We start from the raw sequence: 19,995 nt of genomic DNA, 5'->3' as shown, positions 1-19,995 counted from the left end.
GACTGTCTTTCATTTTTGTTCGCTCTCGTCATTATCACCGCTCTACTTCCTGGTCTTATGTCAGCACTTCCTGCTGTGGAATGGACAATCATCTGCTTTGTTTCACTCCAAGTGTCACCTTGTTGGTTTTAAAGTTCTTGTAGGGGCCCATGTGGGTATTTAGTTCAAATAATAGGTCACATGATTGCAGTTGGTTTTGTGCCCATGTAAATTTGAGATGCGTGATTACATCACCATGACCTGTGTATGTGTGTGTGTGTGTGTGTGTTTATATGTATGTGCTTGCAGAGAAACTGCATCTGCAAGCATGTGCAGGGAAGAGCATTTGTATGTGTGGTGATACATAAACAGGCCTGTTACTATACTATTGGAAGGCTATGTGTGTAAGTGTATGTTTTAAGGCAGAGGTGCTGCTGCTTTTGAAAAAGTTAAATCTGTGGCCTGTGTCACAGGAAGAGCAGGAGGTGTAACAGGAAGGAAAAAAAATAGAAAGAAACAAGAAAAAGACATTGAAGAGAGTGATTCTGTGTTCAGTGGAGATAGCGGGAGAGCCATTGTATGTTTTGAGCAGTGCAGACAAAGTGTTGGAAGGAGTGAATGAGAGTGAAACTGTGTTCAGGAAGAGAGAGTGTGTTGAGAGGACAGAGAGAGGGAGAAAGCAGAAGAATGATGGAGACCCTGAGGAACAAAGACAGATGAAGATGACCTACATAACTGCTGTGTCTTGCTTGGAAAGCTGCATTGTAAAGAACAGGGGCCCTGAGCTCATATTTAAATGGGGAGCATGTGTCAAGGTATGAATTCACAACCTGTTCAGAGTGTGTTTTGTAATTACACGCATGCTGGGGTTTCTTTGTGATTTTGGATACCTGACCTATCAGTAGGACACTTAGGATCTAATCTAGCACCCTAATGCATTCTTTGCAGGGTCCACAAAAATGTTTTGAGATACTTCTTTGATTGAGCTTTCTAGAGTGTCAAATGTTCATATAAAAATGACCAAACAGCTTCTTTGATATCACTCTCTAATGTCTTCCAACAGCTCAAAAGAGCTCAAAAAATGTTCAAAGAGTTTCTTAAATATTGCTGTCTATCGTCTAATGTGCAGCATTTAACATCCATGTGGAACAGTGAAGATTTGATTAAATGATTATAGCCTGTTCTAAAACAGGCTATAAACCTGTATCAAGATAATACTAGCCTTTACATGTTCTTTAACATGTGCTTTACATGTGCTGATTTACATGTTCATATGTGTACTCTACTCTAACCTAGTGCTTTACTAATTTCATCTCACCCATCTCAGAAAACACTTGGTCTAAACATCATCTTTAGCTGTGCAACAGATTCATCTCTCCTGTGGAAGTTATTGTAACGAACCATTTAATTTAATTTCCTTTAACAGTAATGTTTGCCTGCACCTCGACATTGACTGACTACCTTGTGAAATGAGGACATATTTTGCTCTTTTTTCCATTTAACTCCCTGTGCTCTTTGAAACACATTCAAAAAACACCCTAGTGTAGCTTTTCCATGGGGTTTTTATCTTTCCAATTTTTCCACAATGAACAAAGGTCATTGGATGTTAGTTTTGTATGCCAATGACCAATGATCAGTCCTCTCGGTGACATCTCAATGACATTACAAAGAGCAGCTAATCCTATCAGCTTCGTAGAATCACATGTCCATCATCAGAATGAAAAATTCACTTCAATAATAGGCATTTAATGGTTTACTTTTTTTTTACCCAGTAGTACAAGTAATTGACGAGTAATGTATTTGTGGACTGGAAAGAAAAATGTGCCTGCTCTGTCGCCTTTAATTCCACTGCTTACAGTACTTACCTGGTTTAGCCAATAAGAGCATCCGAGAGTATATCAAATATAGAGGATTTTGGAAGTATTCAGGCCCACTGTTTTACACTTTACGTTGTGTATTTTGAGTATAATAACTATTTTTGCACATTAAACTATGCTTAATCACCCATAATGACAAATTGAAAACATTTTTATAAAGAAAATTTAGAAATAAAAACTGAAATCTCTTATTTACAAAAGTATTCAGACCCTTTACTTTGTAGAAGTCCCTTTGGCAGCAATTACAGTTGCAAGTCATACATCACAACAAGCTCTGTGCAACTGGATTAGGACAGTTTATCCGATTCTTCATGATAGATCCTCTCAAACGAAGTTGATTGCATGACAAGCATTTGTGATGTTTGGGTCTCTATAGAGATTTTCAATGGGGTTTATGTCTGGGCTTTGGCTGGGCATTCCGACATTCCGAGACTTTCCCCAAAGCCACGGCAGTGTTGTTTTGACTGTATGCTTTGCGCCATTGTCAGTGTGAGAATCCATCAGATTCTCCACAGGTCTTTTGGAGCTCTTTTGTAATGAACATTGAGTTCTTTCTTACCTCCCCAAAAAGGCTCTTCTTGTCCAGATGCTCTTCTTGTCTGCTGGCCAACTCTAGAAAGGTTTAAAGATGTTCCAGGCTTCTTGCATGTCAAACTGATTGAGGTCACTGTGGTCTCGGGAACACTCAAACCTTTAGATATTGTTGTATAGCCTTACAGTACAAAACCATGATCAAAAAATCATAAGGGGGAAATCTAAGAGCAAAACGTCAGGAAAACCATAGGAAACAGGAAGATGGAGAAAAACACTCAGTATGCAGACACTAGGCAAACAATACTTAGCAATGAAGAAGCGGGAAAGTAGAGTCTATATAGCTGGGTAAATAGAGGAAGGCCACTGCAGGAGGTTAGCATTCTGGCAAGGCTGATGAGCGTGGGTGTCGATGCTTGCAGACTTGACATCCACAACAAAGGGTCTGAATACTTATGGGAATAAGCAATTTCAGTTTTAGGTTTTTGATTATTTTGATTATAACTCTAAATAAACAAATTTTCACTTTGTCATTATGATGATTATGTGATTAAGTGAAGATTGATGGGTAAAAATAGCAGTTATAACCATTCCAAATCAAATCCAGAACACAAAGTGTACAACAAGTAAAGGGGTCTGAATGCATTCTGAATCCATGTTAGTAGAAACAAGTATGTTATAGAAGAAATGGAGCCCACTTTTGAGGGTACTGCAGATCAACAGTACGGAAGGATCCCACATAAACAAAATGACCTGATAAAGATGCTCTGTATACCCAAAGGACATGAAATCTAGATGCAGTCTGAAGTAAAAGAAGCTGAATGTGGCCTTGGGACTTGAGTGAACTCAAAAGCTCAGGCGAAAGCTCAAAACTGGAGTCAACTCAAATCAAAACATTCATGATTTGGGGCAAAATAGAACAACTTGAAACTCAGCACGAATTTCCCTTGCTTGATGAACTGACAAACTGACTTGTGGTTTGTGACTTCACAAGACTTTGAATATTTTTTTTCTTTGTTTTTAATTGTAGCTAATTCTCAGTGAGGAAAATGATCATTGTGGCAACATTGCTGATAAAGTGAAAAAATGCTTCAAACATTTTACAGATAAATTTTAAAAGTGAAGCATTTAAGTGTATGGAGTATTATTATATTTTTTTGTAATCATATAAACAACTTCTCACCTTTGTGATGACTTGAGACTTCAAATTTTATATGCCCTAATTGAGACCTGCTTGATATCTTGGGCTAAAATATTTAATTATACTTGTAAATTGATGACCTGTTGAAAAGGGGAATATGCTTATGACATAAAATGGAAAAAAAAGTTTCAACATCTAATTATCTTTTATATTGCCATGAAGGTACAGGCATGCATTAAATATATCGTGCCGTATCCATAGCAATGGCATGTTTGTTTATGCATGTGGGTTGTGAGGTTTGCAAAGTCGAGTCTGTCTAGCTCATAGACGGTGCTCATTTTCTTCCTGCCTTATGTCTGTGTGTGTGGGGGGAGGGGGGGTGCATATGTGAGACAAAGGATAAGTGGCTTTATTTTGCATGTTTTAACAAAGAAAGGATTCATGTTTAAGGTGTGGTGGCCCACCTGAGCTGACTGCTCAAGAACCAAACATCTATGGCATATAGAGCAACGTTTAAAGCTCTAAATGATTTGCCTGTATTTATTAGCAAACACCTTTTTAAAATTATGCTGTTAATTGTTTTACTTATGTAAGAATTGCACTTGACTGAAGAGGTTTATAAGAAGTGTTATGTTAAAGTACTAATAACCACATGCCCTGCCTTTGAAGTAAACCCAGACAAATTTGCAAATCTCACGTTGAATGGGACCAGTTTTCAGCTTACAAATAGTTCATTACTAATGCAAGTATTGAAGACATCTTCAAAAAAAAAAAAAGAACAACCAAACAAAAAAAAAAAAAAATCGACTTCTGAGCTGAGTCACACGTTGAAGTGTGGTTACATAAGCACATATTGAGCACACCCATAAATTAGTCAAACGAAAAAGAGTTTCAAGTTTGGTTTATTTGTCACATACATAGTCATACACAGTATAACTCGCAGTGAAGATTATTATTGAATAATAATAATAATTAAATAAGTATTTATTATTTACTTTTGACCATATAGTACAGATCACAAAAAAACTGTCAGTATATTTTATGTAACAAAAAACATAGCACAGATAAAACTGTCACATACATGACTGACAGGGCCTAAACAGCTGTAGTGTTGGGGTCGAGGGGCCAAATGTGATATGTTTTCATGGTTCTTCAAAGTGCTTGCCATAAAAGATTTAAATGGAATTAAAACATTTTAATTTAAATGAAAAACCAATTTAAATCCAATTGAATTAAATTTACTTAAACAATTGAATAATTTAACCAGAAGAAATTTCACATGTATCTGTAATAATTATTTAATTATTAGAAATGTTCAAATCCTAAAAAAAAATAAAAATAAAATGTTTTTCAATCTTATATGTGAACTGCAGAGGTAAAAGATAAAAGACAATGTAGCAATGTAGTGCTGAAAAAATAATGTGTACTGCAACAAGACTTAAAAGAACAGCATGTAAACACAGCTAAAGGCCTGGTCAGATAATGTTTTTAGTTCAGATTTAAAAGCATCTAGTGGTGGGACTCTTCTAGTATTCTCTGACAACTAGTTCCATTTAAAAACAGCATAATGGATTACCCTACATCTGCATGCTTAGTCTTTAACTTGGGCAGGACTAACTGATTAGTTCCTAATGATCTGAGAGTTCTGCATGGTTCATAACACTGCAGCAAATCAAATCTATACATTGGTCGTACACCATTAAGTTTTTAGACCAGTAATAATACATTAAAATCAACTCTGGAATTTACTGGGAGCCAGTGAAAGATTTACGATAGTTGGTTGCCTTTTTTTAGTGTCCTGTTATGAGATTATTACAATACTCAATACTGCTAGAAATGAAAGCATGGATAAGTTTCTCTAGGACAAAGAATATCATATGCCTCACCAGTTTCATATGACTTTTTATGTTACTGAAATCTCAGGGGGAAAAGCTTCTTTAAGAGACCATCAAGCTGCAGCCTTGCTTATAACTTTGTTGTAATTTCATTGTCTGGTGCCCAGAGAAGATTGGATTCTTTGCTCCTCTCGAGGTTCCTTCATTATCTCAGGGTTGATTCCAGATCACTGTGGCCCTCAGGTTGTTCATTAGGAATGTTTGCCTGGATTTCTTTTTCTATTCTATTATTTCAAAAGTTCTTTACATTTACCTGGATGTGTTTGGGAGTATCTGCACATCTCAAGCATAAGGTTTAATCATCATGAACAATAATTATTTGTTTGTCTAGTCCTCATCAAGCCAAATCTAAAAATTTCTGCCTTGTTTTGTCATATGTCATGTGTGTGTGTGTGTGTGTGTGTGTGTGTGTGTGTGTGTGTGTGTATGTTAATTGGTTAGTTACCTGGATGTGTCTGTAGACTGTCGTGGGAAATTTGGATGTTTGGAACAAATGCTGCTTGAAGGTCCATTTTTAATGAATATTTTATCCCCTTTGATAAATCGCTTTAGTCTCTATAACCAGAGTGTTCATTGTATAATATGCACCTGTTCATGGGAATATAATACATAGACAATTATTGTTAATAACATGCCATTAGCATGTTTATCAAGCAACATTACTGACACCACATTAACTCCTCTATTTGAAACAGTGCCATGGATCCATGGGACTGTACCTTAATAAATAACTGAACAGGAGCATACACTCACACAGCGCTGTGGCCCTAACAGTAGAACATCTGTAATGGAGAGGAACTTGCAAATACCCTGGCAAGAGGATTGCTACATGGATCTGAAGTCCTCTTCTCCAAAATCAGTAACGCGCAACAAGATGGAAGGTAAATTTGCATGGTGTCACTATGTCAGTCCAGTTACTGCAGTTATGATACTGAAATGTCTTAATATGCTTTGTGTCTGGGTGTATGTGTTTGCTAGATGTGGGTTGGTTGCGTAAACATCAGAAAATGCTGCAGCGCTGCATTTCTGGCCCCTTATTGGTGGATGTGGTCAATCACATGAAGAAGCAGCACCAGCTGAGCGCCGAGGGGGTGGGGCTTATTCAGGGCACAGGATGCTTGGAGGATAAGGTGCACACATTGGTTGACCTCCTGTACGTCAGCGATCCACAAGGCTCTGCTCTCCGTGAATACCTGCAATGCTCACATCCTCAGGTGTACAACCTTGTGGTTCTGTATGGTGAGTGCATAAATGAAGGGTCACTTTACAACTCTATAAAGTACTGATCAAGTAATCAGAAGGTTGCCAGTTCAAGCTCCACCATTGCCAAGTTACCACTGAGCCAGGCCCTTAACCCTTAAACCCTCAAATTGTACTTGGTTACAATTGTCACATCAGATAAAAGCATCTTCTAAATTCCATAAATGTAAATCAAGTAAGAACTATTCAGTACAAGCTCAGAGTTTGACAAAAAATGGTCTTGAAATTAATTAAAATGAACTCTACTGATTTCTAATGGAGTTGCTTTTCATTTATGATTTTTAATTACATTTTGATTTGATTACATTATTTATGTGCTCATGTACATGCATGCAGTATAGTATGTAAGACAAAAACATTACATGCTTTAGTTCTCTGTTAGGGTAATTTGCAAACTTCCCAGTCTGGATAGCTGGAGTTGTTGTGCTCCTGTGAATTACTTGTACCATTAGGACTAGTCTAACAGTGGCCAACTCTGTTCCTGGACCAGAGTAGCAGGTTCAGCTCATTGGTTCATTGCCGGGTTTGGTAGGTGTAGCTAAGCATCCCCAAACTGACCTGGTGTCTGGCTCAGAGAGTGCCACACTGAACTAGCACAACATAGAACCACTGATGCTTATCAATCTGCTTGTTACTGTAACTGATGATGTGAAAAACATCTGAGGTCTCATTCTTTTACTCTTTCTTTCTGTTTCCCACTATTCTCAGAGTCGGTTGTTCAACATCAGAAAGACGCCCTGCTCCAGGTAGTCAGAGAAGGTAATAAAAGTCTCACCGAGCAAGCTGCCAATCATACCACTGACCCTGCCCTCTTACTAGTTGAGGGTGTGTCTGACTTACAGCAGAGAGAGCATGATCTCATTCAGGTGTTGGTCAACAGAGGGGCAGGACCTTTGCGTGGTCGTCCACTGACATTAGACAGACTGCTTGCTTCATTGACTAGAGTCAGCATAGCCCCTCGTGTCACGCTAACAGTAGGCGTGTCCGGTAGTGGGAAGAGTCGATTGGTCGGCCAGTTTGTCCATCTATGGACTTTGGGGAAGATATACCCTGAGTTGAACTTGGTGTATCCTCTTGCATGCTGGGAGTTAAGCAACTTTGAGCGACTTTCGGTCGAGAAGCTACTGCGGTTAAAAGCTCCGCATGAAAATACGGACCTGATATTGTCTAGCAGTGTTTGCAAAGTGCTGTTGATTTTTGATGGGCTGGAGGAATTACGCTCCCCTTTGGACTTCTCTGAGGCTCCGGTGACGTCTGACCCTCGCCGGGAGCTACTCATATCAGACCTTATCACAAACATTGTCAGGGGCAACTTGTTGCCGCATGCAACGCTATGGCTTTTGTCGAGGCCTGTAGTCGGTGCAAAGGTACCTGCAGGATTGGTTGACCGTGTAACTGAAGTACCGCCTTTCTCCCGCACACACATTCAGGAATATCTTGCAAACACTCTCAAGCACTCGCAAGAGAACTCTCACACACCCTCGCGACCATCCACCCTGTCTGATTCTCTCACACACACATCAAGGAACACCTCTGAGCAGGTGTGGGCTCACCTTAGCTCCCAGAAGCCTTTACTCCTTTTGTGTTCAGTGCCTGGCATCTGTCACATTGTCACAACAACACTGTCCCGCCTTGTGGGGGTGGATTCGGAGGATATTCCTCTCCCACGGACTCTGACTGAAGTGTATGCTCATTACTGTTGGCCACAACTCTCATCCACTGATGTGCCCAACGAAAGCATCCGGAAGCAGATAGCCACGCTTGGCCGCCTGGCCTTCTACAGCCTATTACGTCAGCGCAGCACATTCAGTGAGCCTGAGTTCCGAACGTACGGTGCCGATGTCTTACCACCTGCACCAGGAACTCTGGGACACAGGGTCCTCCGGTGCACGCGGTGCTGGTTCTCGGACTACGTGTGCTGGCGGTTCGTTCACTCCTCTGTGCAGGAGTTTCTTGCCGCACTCTTCTACTATACAGCTTCGCGCCGAGGCATGTTCGACCTGTTCTCTGAGAGCAGCGTATCATGGCCGAGAATTGGCTTCCAGAGCCACTACCGTGCCGCTCTGCAGAAGAGAGACAATGCGGCCAATGCCAGCCTCGACCTCTTCATGCGTTTCCTCTCCGGCCTGCTCTCGCCGGCCACTGGCATGCTGCTTGGTGGGGCCTTGGGTGTGGGCCGTGAGGAGCAAGTGACCCAGCGAACCGTGGTAACGACCCTGCTGCGGAACGCAGTAGTGGGGTCTGGGGGCGAGGTGGTGAGCATGCACAGTGTAGCCACAGTCACCTGCCTGGCGGAGGTACAGCAGGGGGAGTGGCTACGTTCAGTGGAGGAGGACCTGATTGGCTGTAGACTGCGTGGGAAGCTGAAGGCCGGAGTGTGCGCGGTGCTGGCATACCTCCTGCAGGTGTCGGATGCATGTGCAAATGAGACGCAACTCTCAAACTGCCTAGATGCCACCTCTCTCAAGAGACTCCTCCCCCAGCTTCTGTACTGCAGTAAGCTAAGGTAAATGACTTCACTCCTTGAACTACTGCATATACAGCACATAAATTCTAATAGCAATTTTTGTGTACACCTCAATATTTGGCAAGCCAGATCTGAAAGGAGTGAGGTGGGCAATCAAGCATTCACTCCTCTTTGTTTTTACACCTGGGCCATGCTGCAAAATGCCTCAAGCACTCTGGCCTGAAGAGAACACCATGCACTCACACCATCACCACATATTTTAGTTTTTTTAAGAATGATACTCTACAAACTTTGTGGCTCTGTGTTTGTGTGTGTTTAAGCATGTGTGTGTGTGTGTGTGTGTGTGTGTGTTTCAGGATGGAAAATAATGAATTTAAGGATGATGCAATGGAGCTTCTGGGGAGTTTGCTTAGTGCCAAAGACTGCCGTATTCAGTGTCTGAGGTGTATACACACACACACACACACACACACACACATTTATTGCTGGGTTAGGGTTTATGGCTCACGGGGGCCGGGGGGGGGGGGGGGTGTTCAGATAATTGCTGATAATTCTGTGGTTCTGTCCTTTCTTCTCACACACTCATTGTCTATATATAACTACTCTTCTTCTCATCCCCCAAAAACATTCTCTCTTTTTAGTCTTGCAGATAGCTCAATAAGCAGTAAGGGTGTCAAACCCCTTAGTCGATCCCTTCTAGTCAATCGCACACTCACCATACTGGAGTAAGTCGCTACAGTGAATTTATATATGTCTGTGGGTGTGTGTGCTTGTGTACATGTAGGCGTGTGTGTATGATTGTATGCAGGTGTGTGTGTGTGTGTGTGTGTGTGTGTGTGTGTGTGTGTGTGTGTGTGTGTGTGTGTGCGCGTGTGTGTGTGTGTGTGTGTGTGCGTGTAGGTTTGTGTGTGTCGGTGTGTTCTGGGGCTGGAGAAATAAAGAACAGTGTTATAGACAGAGAGTGCACTCAGGCTACTCAACTCCAGTCCTGGAGATCCACCATCCTGAGTGTAGTTCCAACCCTAGTTTAGCACTTTTGTTCCAGTTATTCAAGACCTTCAGTAGCCCCTGAATATTAGAGACAGGTGTGTTAGTGTTCTCCAGGACCAAAGTACTCCTAACCTAAAAATAACCTAGAATACATCATCTTTGTATTATCTCTGACAACCTATAGTAAAATAAGTTTTATTCTTATATATGAGAACAGTTTAAAACCTTTAAGGGGTATTAGGCACTTTATAATTAGAAGAAAGTTCATAACCAGTGTAGGATTATCCAGGTATCACCTGTTTACTTATTATCCAGTGACAACAAAGCTCTATAGCTTTTACATATATTGATTGTCATTAATAGTCTTCATGGGAACAATATTGGCACCAGAGGAGCAAAGACATTGGCTGAAGCCCTGAAAATGAACCAAGTCATCACATCACTTAAGTGAGTTTCTGCTGAACTGAAACAACAATTTGTTTTTCCTTTAAATAAATATTTTTTCTAATTTTTTTAAGTTTATTTTTTTTATCACAACAGCACTAAAACAAAGCCCTTAAATGCATATGTATATATGAGTCATCATCCAGAGATGTCTGTCTGTCTGACTGTGTGTGTGTGTGTGTGTGTGTGTGTGTGTGTGTGTGTGTGTGTGTGTGTGTGTTTGTGTGTGATTATGCAGTCTTCAAAGTAACCACATAGAGGATGAGGGAGCTCGTGCTCTAGCTGACGTTCTGCAGTCAAACCGGAAACTCGCCACACTAAAGTAAGTGCATGTGTCTATGCGCTTGTGTGTGTCTGTGTCCATCGTGTGTCTGTGTTTTATATATTTTTTAATTTTGGATATTTGCATTTTTAATAGTGTGTGTATGTGTATGTTTCAGTGTTCAGAAGAATGGTATAGGCCCAGAGGGAGTGAAGAGAATTGCAGACTCCCTGAAACAAAATCAGACTCTACAAGACCTCAAGTAAGACCAAGAAGACCTCAGGGACGTGTGCTTGCACATTTGTGTGCAACTTAGTTTGCATACCTGGCTGTGTTTGTGTGCATACGTGAGTGTGTGTGCGTGCATGCATGTGTAGAGGTGGGGAGAGAATACTGTTTAAATGTACTTTCAGATATATAGCACTGTGCTAACAGAGTATATGTTAATTTTTTTACAATACACTTCTGGATGCTAGATTGGCATAATATTGTTTCTGTTCCATTGATGCAAAAAGTAAATAAATCTTTTTGTATTGGGGTTATCAGTGAAAACAGTAGAATCAGTGGGCTTGTGTCCAGGTACCTCTCAGTCTGTAAGGTGACATTGGTGTGTATTACCTCAGTGTGTCCAGTAATCAGCTGGGGAACCAGGGTGCACTGTTCCTGGCTCAAGCTCTTGTGGTGAACCATACACTTTGTACTCTCAGGTGATACACACACTTACACAGAGAGAGACAAGATTAAAAAAAAACATTAAACATTAAAAATGTGTTAATTCAGTACTGCAGTTCATTCTCACATCTCTCCATCAGTCTCCAGAGTAACTCTGTCAGTGACAAAGGCATGAAGGCTCTTACTCAGGCACTGCGCTCCAATAGAGGTCTGACCAGCCTCAAGTGAGTTTGTGTTTGTGTGTGTGTGTGTTCGCATTCGCGTGTGCGTGTGTGTTTGTACAGGCAAAGTCAGTATTTAATGTGACTTCTCTTGGCACTAATAACATCTTGAAATGTTTTGGGGAGACTGTCCTGAAGTTTTCTAAGGTAATCTGGTACCACTCCATTCAGGTTCCATTCCATTTAGGTTTAAGAAAGCCAGGTTCCTGCTATTGTTCACGTGTAATACTATACACACTATAGCCTATATAAGTTGTTTATTCTGATTTTTCTTTTTTTTAATACCATGTAGTACTATCTGTATCTTAGGGGTCACAGCCCCAGGTGTTCCTTTCACCACTGAGACAACCTTGATGTTAACCTTCTGCATTTATTCATTCAGTCACTGGTATTTTTTGCAGCTTCTCATATTCATTCTTTTGGCTGTCGCCATGATTCGAGACAGTAACATCTATTAGCAGTGCTACCATTTTCTGCATCTTATCTACTATCATGGTATCTGGCTGGTTCTCCACTACTTGTTTATCTGTCTGGATCTGGAGGTCCCACAGCATCTTAGCACCACTCTCTGTGGTTCCTCTCAGAATCTCCATGGAATAACTGCAATGTACTGTAGAAAATTATGTTGAGGTGGCATTTTGGAGGCATTTGGCCTCCATGAGAGTGTGTTTTCCTTTTATAGCACCGTACTATAAAAGAAAAATCTGTGTGTGTGTGTAGCCTCAGGGAGAACTCCATAGGAGTTGAAGGTGCTAAGGCCATTGCCCAAGCTTTACAGGAGAACAACACACTCAGAGAATTTGAGTGAGTACCCATCCCCCCCTCTCCCCTGTGGTGTAGGTCTTTCTAGAATATTTTCTCAAAGGGCTTAAGTGATCATTCTGCTGATATTGATCTTCTCTCTAGACATCACTGTAGAATAGGAAGGCTATTCTCTAGAAATTACAGAATGTGTGTGTGTTTTAAGCCTTACAGCTAATCTTCTCCATGATGAAGGAGTGACAGCCATTGCTGAGGCAGTGAAAGTGAATCGAGCTCTCACATCCTTACAGTGAGTTACACGTGTGTGTGCGTGTCTGTGTCTGTGTCTGTGTGTGTGTGTGTGTGTGTGTGTGCGTGCGCGCGCGCACAGGTTTCTGAGCCCATTAAATAGTTTCTGAACATAAGTCACTAAAGTGCATGAGCAAGGCAGCAGTGGGGTTGAGAATCTTAATATAGCCCAGCACACTTGCGTGTGTCACCGATCTGTCACAGTTACTGACTTGTTCTCTCTCATTACTGTGTGTGCGTGTGTGTGTGTTAGTCTCCAGTGGAACTTTATGAAGGGTGGTGCTGCTAAGGCACTCTCTCAGTCTCTCCACAGCAACACGAGTATCCAGCTACTGGAGTGAGTCTCTACAGCAAAAACCTCTCATCCATCCATCATATCATATACATGCAATTCTGTAATTTGTAATATACTGTTAACTGTGTGTTTGTAGTCTACAGGAAAATGCTCTTGGTGATGATGGTGTTGTCTCGCTGGCTGGCGCCCTGAAAGTTAACTCCTCGCTTGTCGCGCTCTAGTGAGTTAAGAGTCGTACACCCAGACACAGACACAGAAAGCAGGTAACACAGCAGCGTGTGGTGTGCCAGAAAACACCATTGGTTAACAAGATGTTGAATTTAAACTTCCTGTTTCTTTTTGCTCCACATATAGCTTTTAAATGTTAGGTGATATTGAATTTGCTTTTTTAATTACTTAGGTTATGATCACATAGAACATGCTTGGAGAATTGTTTCGCACCCAAAAGTTCTGTCCCACAGTGATGCACTGAGTAGAATGGACAGAAATGGGCCTTTACGATATAACGTGAACATATTTTACCTTGTGTAGTCTGCAGGGAGTTTCGGCAGGGAACTTGGGGGCCGTGGCACTGGCTGATGCTCTTAGGGTTAATCAAACCCTCCACACACTCGAGTGAGTCACCCCATCTCATACACTTAGTCAGCATTTTTATGTCCATCAGGCTGTGCAAACGTTGATCCCACATATCATTTAAATCACCTTTATTCTACATGATCAGTCTCCGTGGCAATTCCATTGGCATGGGTGGGGCCAAAGCGCTCTCCGTTGCTCTGAAGACCAATAGGAGTTTGAGAAGTTTAAAGTGAGTCCAGTACTGTATTTTGTGGACTCATTCCTCATCCATTTCACAGGATGAGCATTTTTGAGAATGTGTATCTCTGTGCAGCCTCCAGGAGAACACTTTAGGTATGGACGGAGCCATCTTCATTGCCACTGCATTAAGAGGAAATCATCAACTCACTTACATCAAGTAAGTGCCTGATAATGCTGATATTAATATGGGCTACTCTTTTTGGAGAGAGGTGACAATATGCATCAACACCTATTGGTGTAGTGAAGTGTTTAAGGCTTTCCTTTAAGTATGGTAAGACATTCGAGAGTGCCTTGAGATTAAAAATTAGTCGTCAATTCCTGCTGATTGCTGCTGTGCAACAGTGGGGGAGACATGTTAAAAGGACCATCATTGATGAATCAGCACAGTTTAGCCCAGAAGCTAGGTTTCATCCACATGCAAATGTCTAAATGTGGGCATTCATGTACTCTGGTTCAGTCTTCAGGGGAACGGAATCGGTGAATCGGGAGCAAAGGTCGTTTCGGATGCCATAAGGGCTGATGCTATGGAATGCGTTGTGGATATCTGACAGATTAACATACACTCCTACACTTTGCAAATTTATGTCCATCTATTACTATTTATTAATTATATCTCAGCATCAATCCCATTTCCTGTATAATAATAAGTACTGCATTTTGTTCATTTCTCAAATTTTATATATTCATTTACTTTTTTGAATAAAGCAAGAATTAAAAGCAGCATTTGAGTTTATTACATTTAGTCATTTATTGCATAACATATTTAAATATTGATATAAAGTCGTGTTTAGAAAAAAGATACCAGCAGAAGATAATAGGCTCTACAGCTGAAGAAAGACAGCTAAGTATGTTTCTAGCAGGTTGTGTGGGTGTGTGAGAGAGAGCGAGATAAAGAAAGATCTTTTTTGCATATTTGTATATTTGTATGAGAGTTTCTTTTTATGTCAAAAGTCATTGTCACTCTCGTCCAGTATCTGAGGGTGCATAGATCTGGTTGGTCGACCAGGGTTAGAAGTGGAGACTTTTAGACTGTCATTATCTTCATCAAGATCCTCATTTCCCTCATTTTCCTCATCCTCATCCTCATCATCGTCATCGACATCAATCTCACTTTCCTCTGACTGTAAACACGAAGACACTTGTTATGCACACAAACACAGCTACTACTACCACACACACACTCACACACACACACTTCCAGTAATACAAGATCATGCCACTGGATTTGTACTCACTATGGGAGGTTCTACTGGTGCCCAGTTTATTTATAACAAATGGTTCTGTTGAGGGTTAAACTATGCTCGATTTCTAGGGTTCTAGTGCCCGATGATGATGGAGCTATTACTGTACTTCTGCGCACGCGCACACACACACACACACACACACACACACACACACACACACACACACACACACACACACACACACACACACACACACCTTTCCTTTGTTCTGCCTCCGGCCAGGGCCGGGCAAACAGAGTGTGTCCTTTACTCTGGGCTAAACGAATAAGCAAAAAGTAAATCTGTGCTTTCAAAAAGCTGAGTGAAATTGTGAAAAATCATGAGATATCTGGGATGAAAAAAGTCAAAGTTGATTTAGCATTATTTTAGCCGTTGTGTGACATGCACTCTGGTGTGTTTGTGTGTTTGCTTCAACTCACCCCGTCGCTGTCTCCTCCGTGCATGCTGCCAATGAGACGTGCGCCAGCATAACCTACAGGGGAAACAAATACTGTGTGTTTGTGTGTGTGCCCTGGAAGCATATGGCTGTGTGAGGTAGCTGAATGTGAGGTCTGGCTACCTGGTAACTGAACGTGACGGGTGGGGAAGGGTTTGCGTGGTCTCCCTTCCTCTATGTCACTGTCTGAGCCTTCATCTTCTGGGATATCCATATCAGAATCTTCCTCCCGTACTGGATGGGACAACAGGAAAAGGGTGTCATGCATCAGAGTGTGAACGAGAGCCTGTGTGCATGCACAAGCATGTGTGTACCTCCACTCCGCATGAGTCTCCTGTCCTCCTCTCGTAGTTTGTTCTGCATCATTTTAATTGAATTTTCAGTTTCCTAAAGGGCACAAAAAGACCACCAAAAAAACAAGGAAAAAAACCCAAAAAACTTCATTTACAAGCTGGGTATGTGGGGAGCAGGTTATATATAAACCAGCCTGTCTTAGAATGGTTGGAGTATGGGGAGGTGTGTGTGTGTTACCTCAAAGCGTTCCTGCTCCAGTCTGTGGTAGTCATCCAGCTGATCCTCCAGGAAAGCGAGGTTGCGAAACTTCTGCACATACGTGTCGTATTGCCGCTGCAGCTCCTCCTCTATCTTCTCATACTCTTCCATGAACGCAGGACTGATCGGAGCACCACAACGTCACAGTGAGAAAAGGTGTGTGCACATGTGAGTGTGTGTGTGATAGAGACTCACCGGACACTCTGCATTGTTTGTAAGCGCTTCTGGTTTCTCTCTAGCTCTTGTTTTTTCTTCTCAATTTTGGCATCTAAGCTCGCTTCATCCAATGATGTGTTATTCAACATTTCATTGGTCTTCTGTACGTTCTCCTACTCACACACGCACACGCGCAGGCACGCACACACACAGGCACACAGCTGGTTGTCCAAACTGCAAAAACTATCCTTCCATTTCAGCTTCCTGGTATATGGATACAACCACTGTACTGCACACGCAGCACACATAAGCACATTTATTTGAGAAAGTCATTTCAGCTCTTAATATAGGCTATACACATAATACATTTAAAACTGCAGAGAGCTGATATGATACTATGCGAGTTTGTGTACTTCTGTGTTACCATGACATCTTTAATTGCCGCTCGGAGTGCTCGCTCCGTTTCTGTGATCTCCAATGGCCGTGCAATGGCTGCAGTTCTGCTCTCTCTCAGGTCCTCTTCACGACCCAACAGATCATAGAGAGAAGCCCCCTTTGCCGTGATCGCAGAGCCAAGCAACCGTGCTGCCTTTAGCTCTGCTACCTACACACACACACACACACACAATAATAATAACAGGTGTAATAACAGGAACAGATGTAAACACTACATTACAAAGTAAACAACAAACATAGTAAATGTTATCCACACCGAATAATTCAGGGAGACCAGTGTTTGTGCTGAGCTAATCAGGCTGCATGAGAACTGTGTTTAGCTGTTTGCTACTAAAATTAGTTTTGTCATCTTTGATGGAATGTGAGAGAGAGAGCTCCCAGCTTCCATCGAGTTCTGCCCTCTCACCTTTGAACCCAGATCAAATTTAAACTTGCTGCTGTTGTCGTCAAGGTTGTGGTCATTGGTGCTGCTCTCTTTAGTCTTCATAGCATTGTAGAGTACACTGGTGACCTTCAGCATCTCCTTTACTGCATAACCATCTGCCTGGTACAAACGCTTCAGATTCACCTTAATGTGTGCTTTCGTAGCCTATATGAAGGTACAGCATATACAAATATATACAGTGACCCTTTAAAATCTCCATACTAACCAATTTATATTTATGGCATTTAGCTGACGCTTTTATCCAAAGTGACTTACAATTATGTCTGAGTACAACTTGAGCAATTGAGGGTTAAGGGCCTTGCTCAGGGGCCCAACAGTGGCAACTTGAACCAGCAACCTTCTGATTAAAAGTCAAGTACCTTAACCACTGAGCTACCACTACCCCTACAGCCTATAATCCTTCTACATTATAAACTGACAATAAAATAGTACCCAAATAGTATCCAAATATGACATTTATATGACTTTATAAAATGTGTCAAACCATTTAAAATAAATGCGAGATTACTTCTGAATGGTGTTATTGGATTATGTCAACTAGGTGAGGCTACATGAAATCTGCCTGATATGCCAGTGCATTAGAAGAAAAACAAGATAGAAGGTTACCATGAACTGAGCCACAGCTTTGATGAAGAATACCCTGTCAGCCTCTGTGTCCACGTCACCGGGGATGTCCATCTGCGGCTCATACCTGTTGAAGAATGGAGACCACATCATTGCTGGGTGTGTGTGTGTGTGTGTGTGTGTGTGTGTGTGTGTGTGTGTGTGTGTGTTCTTGGGAGTGTCCTGTTGTAATACTTTGGCTGGCATGAGGTATGTTAATAGTATGTTAATATAGGAGTTCTAGAGCACATGAATGCTGTTCTAATGCATAACAAGTCAAACATATTTTCAGTACCATTTATATCAACATGTTAATAATCACACCGTCTGTCTCTCTCATTCTCTCACACATACCCAGAGAGAGAGAGAGAGAGAGAGAGAGAGAGAGAGAGAGAGAGAGAGAGAGAAACCTCTTGACGAGCCAAATGAGTATCTCTGCCACTAAAGGAAAATTTGGGCTTCTGAAGTTCTCCATGGAGATGAGTCGTGGGTAGCCCAGTGCACGCATCATCTCTGTAAAATCTGTAAAAACAAACAACAATAAAAACACGAGTATAATTATCCAAGATAAATCAAAATGGAATCTGAGAAGAAGAGATTAACTATTGGTTCAATTAACACCTACCGATAGGATAACGGTAAAACTATATAAATTCAGAAAGCTTGCTTACTTCTTAAGTCTCTGAAAGACATGGTCGCTTTTTCTGTTTTCCACTACACACGCCTCGGTCTTCTAAAGAATGTTGGGGAATCAATAAAAGGTCCGTAGTGCGGTAAAATAACGGCAACTTAACAGCCACAGCTGTTTGTTAGGTAACGCTAGCTAACTTAGCTAGGTTAGGTTAGCTACAAATATGTGCTGTTCTTTGCTAACATGCAGTTAATCAGCTGGCTAACGTATCTTGCTAACACTTAGCTTGTGAAGCAAACCTCTGAACACTAGCTAAAGAGCTAGCTATGTTTTAACGTTGTGGTTTGTTTTTCTAGCTAGCTTTTCTAATAAATGTCAGTCCGTTGATTGGTTATCTAACTAGCTAATGTGACCTAGTAGTTCACGGAGAGCTTGCTACCTAGTTATTAGCAGCTTGCAAAAATATCTGCTGTGCCCATGCTTACAATAATGCCGTTACTGTAGCTAACCAAACTACGTTTGTTTGATGGTTATCGTACTGCAGTAAATAGTGTTTTAAAAGGTAACTTTTAGTTAGTTACAATTTAACGCCTGACGCTTACACTATATAGCAAGCGATAGCTACTTCTATAGCGCTGTAGCGTTTGTGCCGGAAGCGTCACTATGGCAGCCAAAGAGCACTTGCTACGGCATAACAAGAAGGCCAAATGCGTTAGACATCGTTTTGATAATCCACTTACTTGGAATGTGTCCTGAATTTTTAAGGAGTTACATACTAAATCAGGAGTTTCGATCTTTCATCCATTAACTACAAATTACATTCATATCTTAGAAAAAACTCTTGGACTTTTATTTGTCACATACATAGTCATACACAGTACAACACGCAGTGAAATGGTGGAGAGTGCTCTGTCCAAACTGAGGAAGAGAACCAGGGGTGCATAGAGAAAAAAAAATATATATACAGATAAATATATATTCTATGTATGTACAAAAATATATTAACAATGTATGTACAATATATGTATATTATGATTATATACACAATGTACAATGTATATGGTTGAGTATATATGTACACAATCTACAGAATGTACAGATCCATTGTATAGTACCATATCTACAGTTGAGCAATCATCTGATAGCAGGGGTAGTTAAACTACTGCAGAACTTTAGTTGACGTAAATAAATAAATAAATAGAAAAAAAAATAATTAGAATAATTTATACATATATATATATATATATATATATATATATATATATATATATATATATATACATATACATACATACATACATACATACATACATACACACACACACACACACACACACACACACACACACACACACACACACACACACACACACATACACTGCCTGGCTAAAAAAAAGGTCACCAACTCGATTTAACTAAGCAAATAAGTAAGAGCCTCCGATTAGATAATTACTGCATGGGTGACTATGTTTCAGCTGGCAACAAGTTATTTAACTCTAACTGATAAAGTGAGTAGCTTCTCATTTGTTAAACAACCATCTCGAAAGACATCCTGTGGTCGTGGAAAAGATG

General features: G+C 40.9%; 2 protein-coding genes across 5 annotated transcripts; one reads left to right on the top strand and one right to left on the bottom strand.

Moving 5' to 3' along the window:
* Nucleotides 1-489: 489 nt before the first annotated feature.
* nlrc3 (NLR family, CARD domain containing 3) lies at nt 490-14,606 on the top strand. Of its 4 annotated transcripts, XM_081696594.1 has the most exons (20): nt 491-794; nt 5,865-5,929; nt 6,119-6,304; nt 6,402-6,662; nt 7,392-9,189; nt 9,507-9,593; nt 9,792-9,875; nt 10,504-10,587; nt 10,823-10,906; nt 11,025-11,108; nt 11,470-11,553; nt 11,659-11,742; nt 12,460-12,543; nt 12,707-12,790; nt 13,043-13,126; nt 13,221-13,304; nt 13,616-13,699; nt 13,806-13,889; nt 13,974-14,057; nt 14,358-14,606. In XM_081696594.1, the coding sequence occupies exons 3-20, from the start codon at nt 6,211-6,213 to the stop codon at nt 14,446-14,448; spliced, it is 3,423 nt and encodes a 1,140-aa protein (XP_081552720.1). In that variant the 5' UTR covers nt 491-794; nt 5,865-5,929; nt 6,119-6,210; the 3' UTR covers nt 14,449-14,606. The 4 variants fall into 4 exon arrangements, with proteins under 4 accessions (XP_081552722.1, XP_081552720.1, XP_026867496.2 ...); XM_027011695.3 differs by lacking the exon at nt 5,865-5,929 and having other exon boundaries at nt 6,198-6,304; XM_027011694.3 differs by lacking the exon at nt 5,865-5,929 and having other exon boundaries at nt 14,358-14,605.
* A 5-nt stretch (nt 14,607-14,611) lies between these two features.
* Nucleotides 14,612-19,079, bottom strand: cluap1 (clusterin associated protein 1). The gene is made up of 11 exons (XM_027011704.3): nt 18,464-19,079; nt 18,203-18,314; nt 17,796-17,880; nt 17,151-17,333; nt 16,713-16,892; nt 16,328-16,461; nt 16,112-16,253; nt 15,895-15,967; nt 15,704-15,814; nt 15,564-15,616; nt 14,612-15,021 (listed from the first exon to the last, which is right to left on the bottom strand). The coding sequence occupies exons 1-11, from the start codon at nt 18,483-18,485 to the stop codon at nt 14,845-14,847; spliced, it is 1,272 nt and encodes a 423-aa protein (XP_026867505.2). The 5' UTR covers nt 18,486-19,079; the 3' UTR covers nt 14,612-14,844.
* Nucleotides 19,080-19,995: the final 916 nt, after the last annotated feature.

This window comes from Electrophorus electricus, chromosome 14 (genome assembly GCF_041902795.1).
Source record: "Electrophorus electricus isolate QZ-2024a chromosome 14, ASM4190279v1, whole genome shotgun sequence".
NCBI classification, from domain to species: Eukaryota; Metazoa; Chordata; class Actinopteri; order Gymnotiformes; family Gymnotidae; genus Electrophorus; species Electrophorus electricus.
Note: the sequence above shows the minus strand (reverse complement) of the source record. Positions and strands in the feature narration are given on the sequence as shown.

Coding starts and splice junctions, on each gene's coding strand:
- nlrc3 (XM_027011695.3), top strand. CDS start 6,211: ATGGAGAGGAACTTGCAAATACCCTGGCAAGAGGATTGCTACATGGAT. Junction 9,594..9,791: donor TGCCGTATTCAGTGTCTGAG/GTGTATACACAC, acceptor CTCTCTTTTTAG/TCTTGCAGATAGCTCAATAA. Junction 12,544..12,706: donor AACACACTCAGAGAATTTGA/GTGAGTACCCAT, acceptor GTGTGTTTTAAG/CCTTACAGCTAATCTTCTCC.
- cluap1 (XM_027011704.3), bottom strand. CDS start 18,485: ATGTCTTTCAGAGACTTAAGAA. Junction 17,334..17,795: donor AAGCTGTGGCTCAGTTCATG/GTAACCTTCTAT, acceptor ACCTTCATATAG/GCTACGAAAGCACACATTAA. Junction 15,022..15,563: donor ACGGAGGAGACAGCGACGGG/GTGAGTTGAAGC, acceptor TCGTGTTTACAG/TCAGAGGAAAGTGAGATTGA.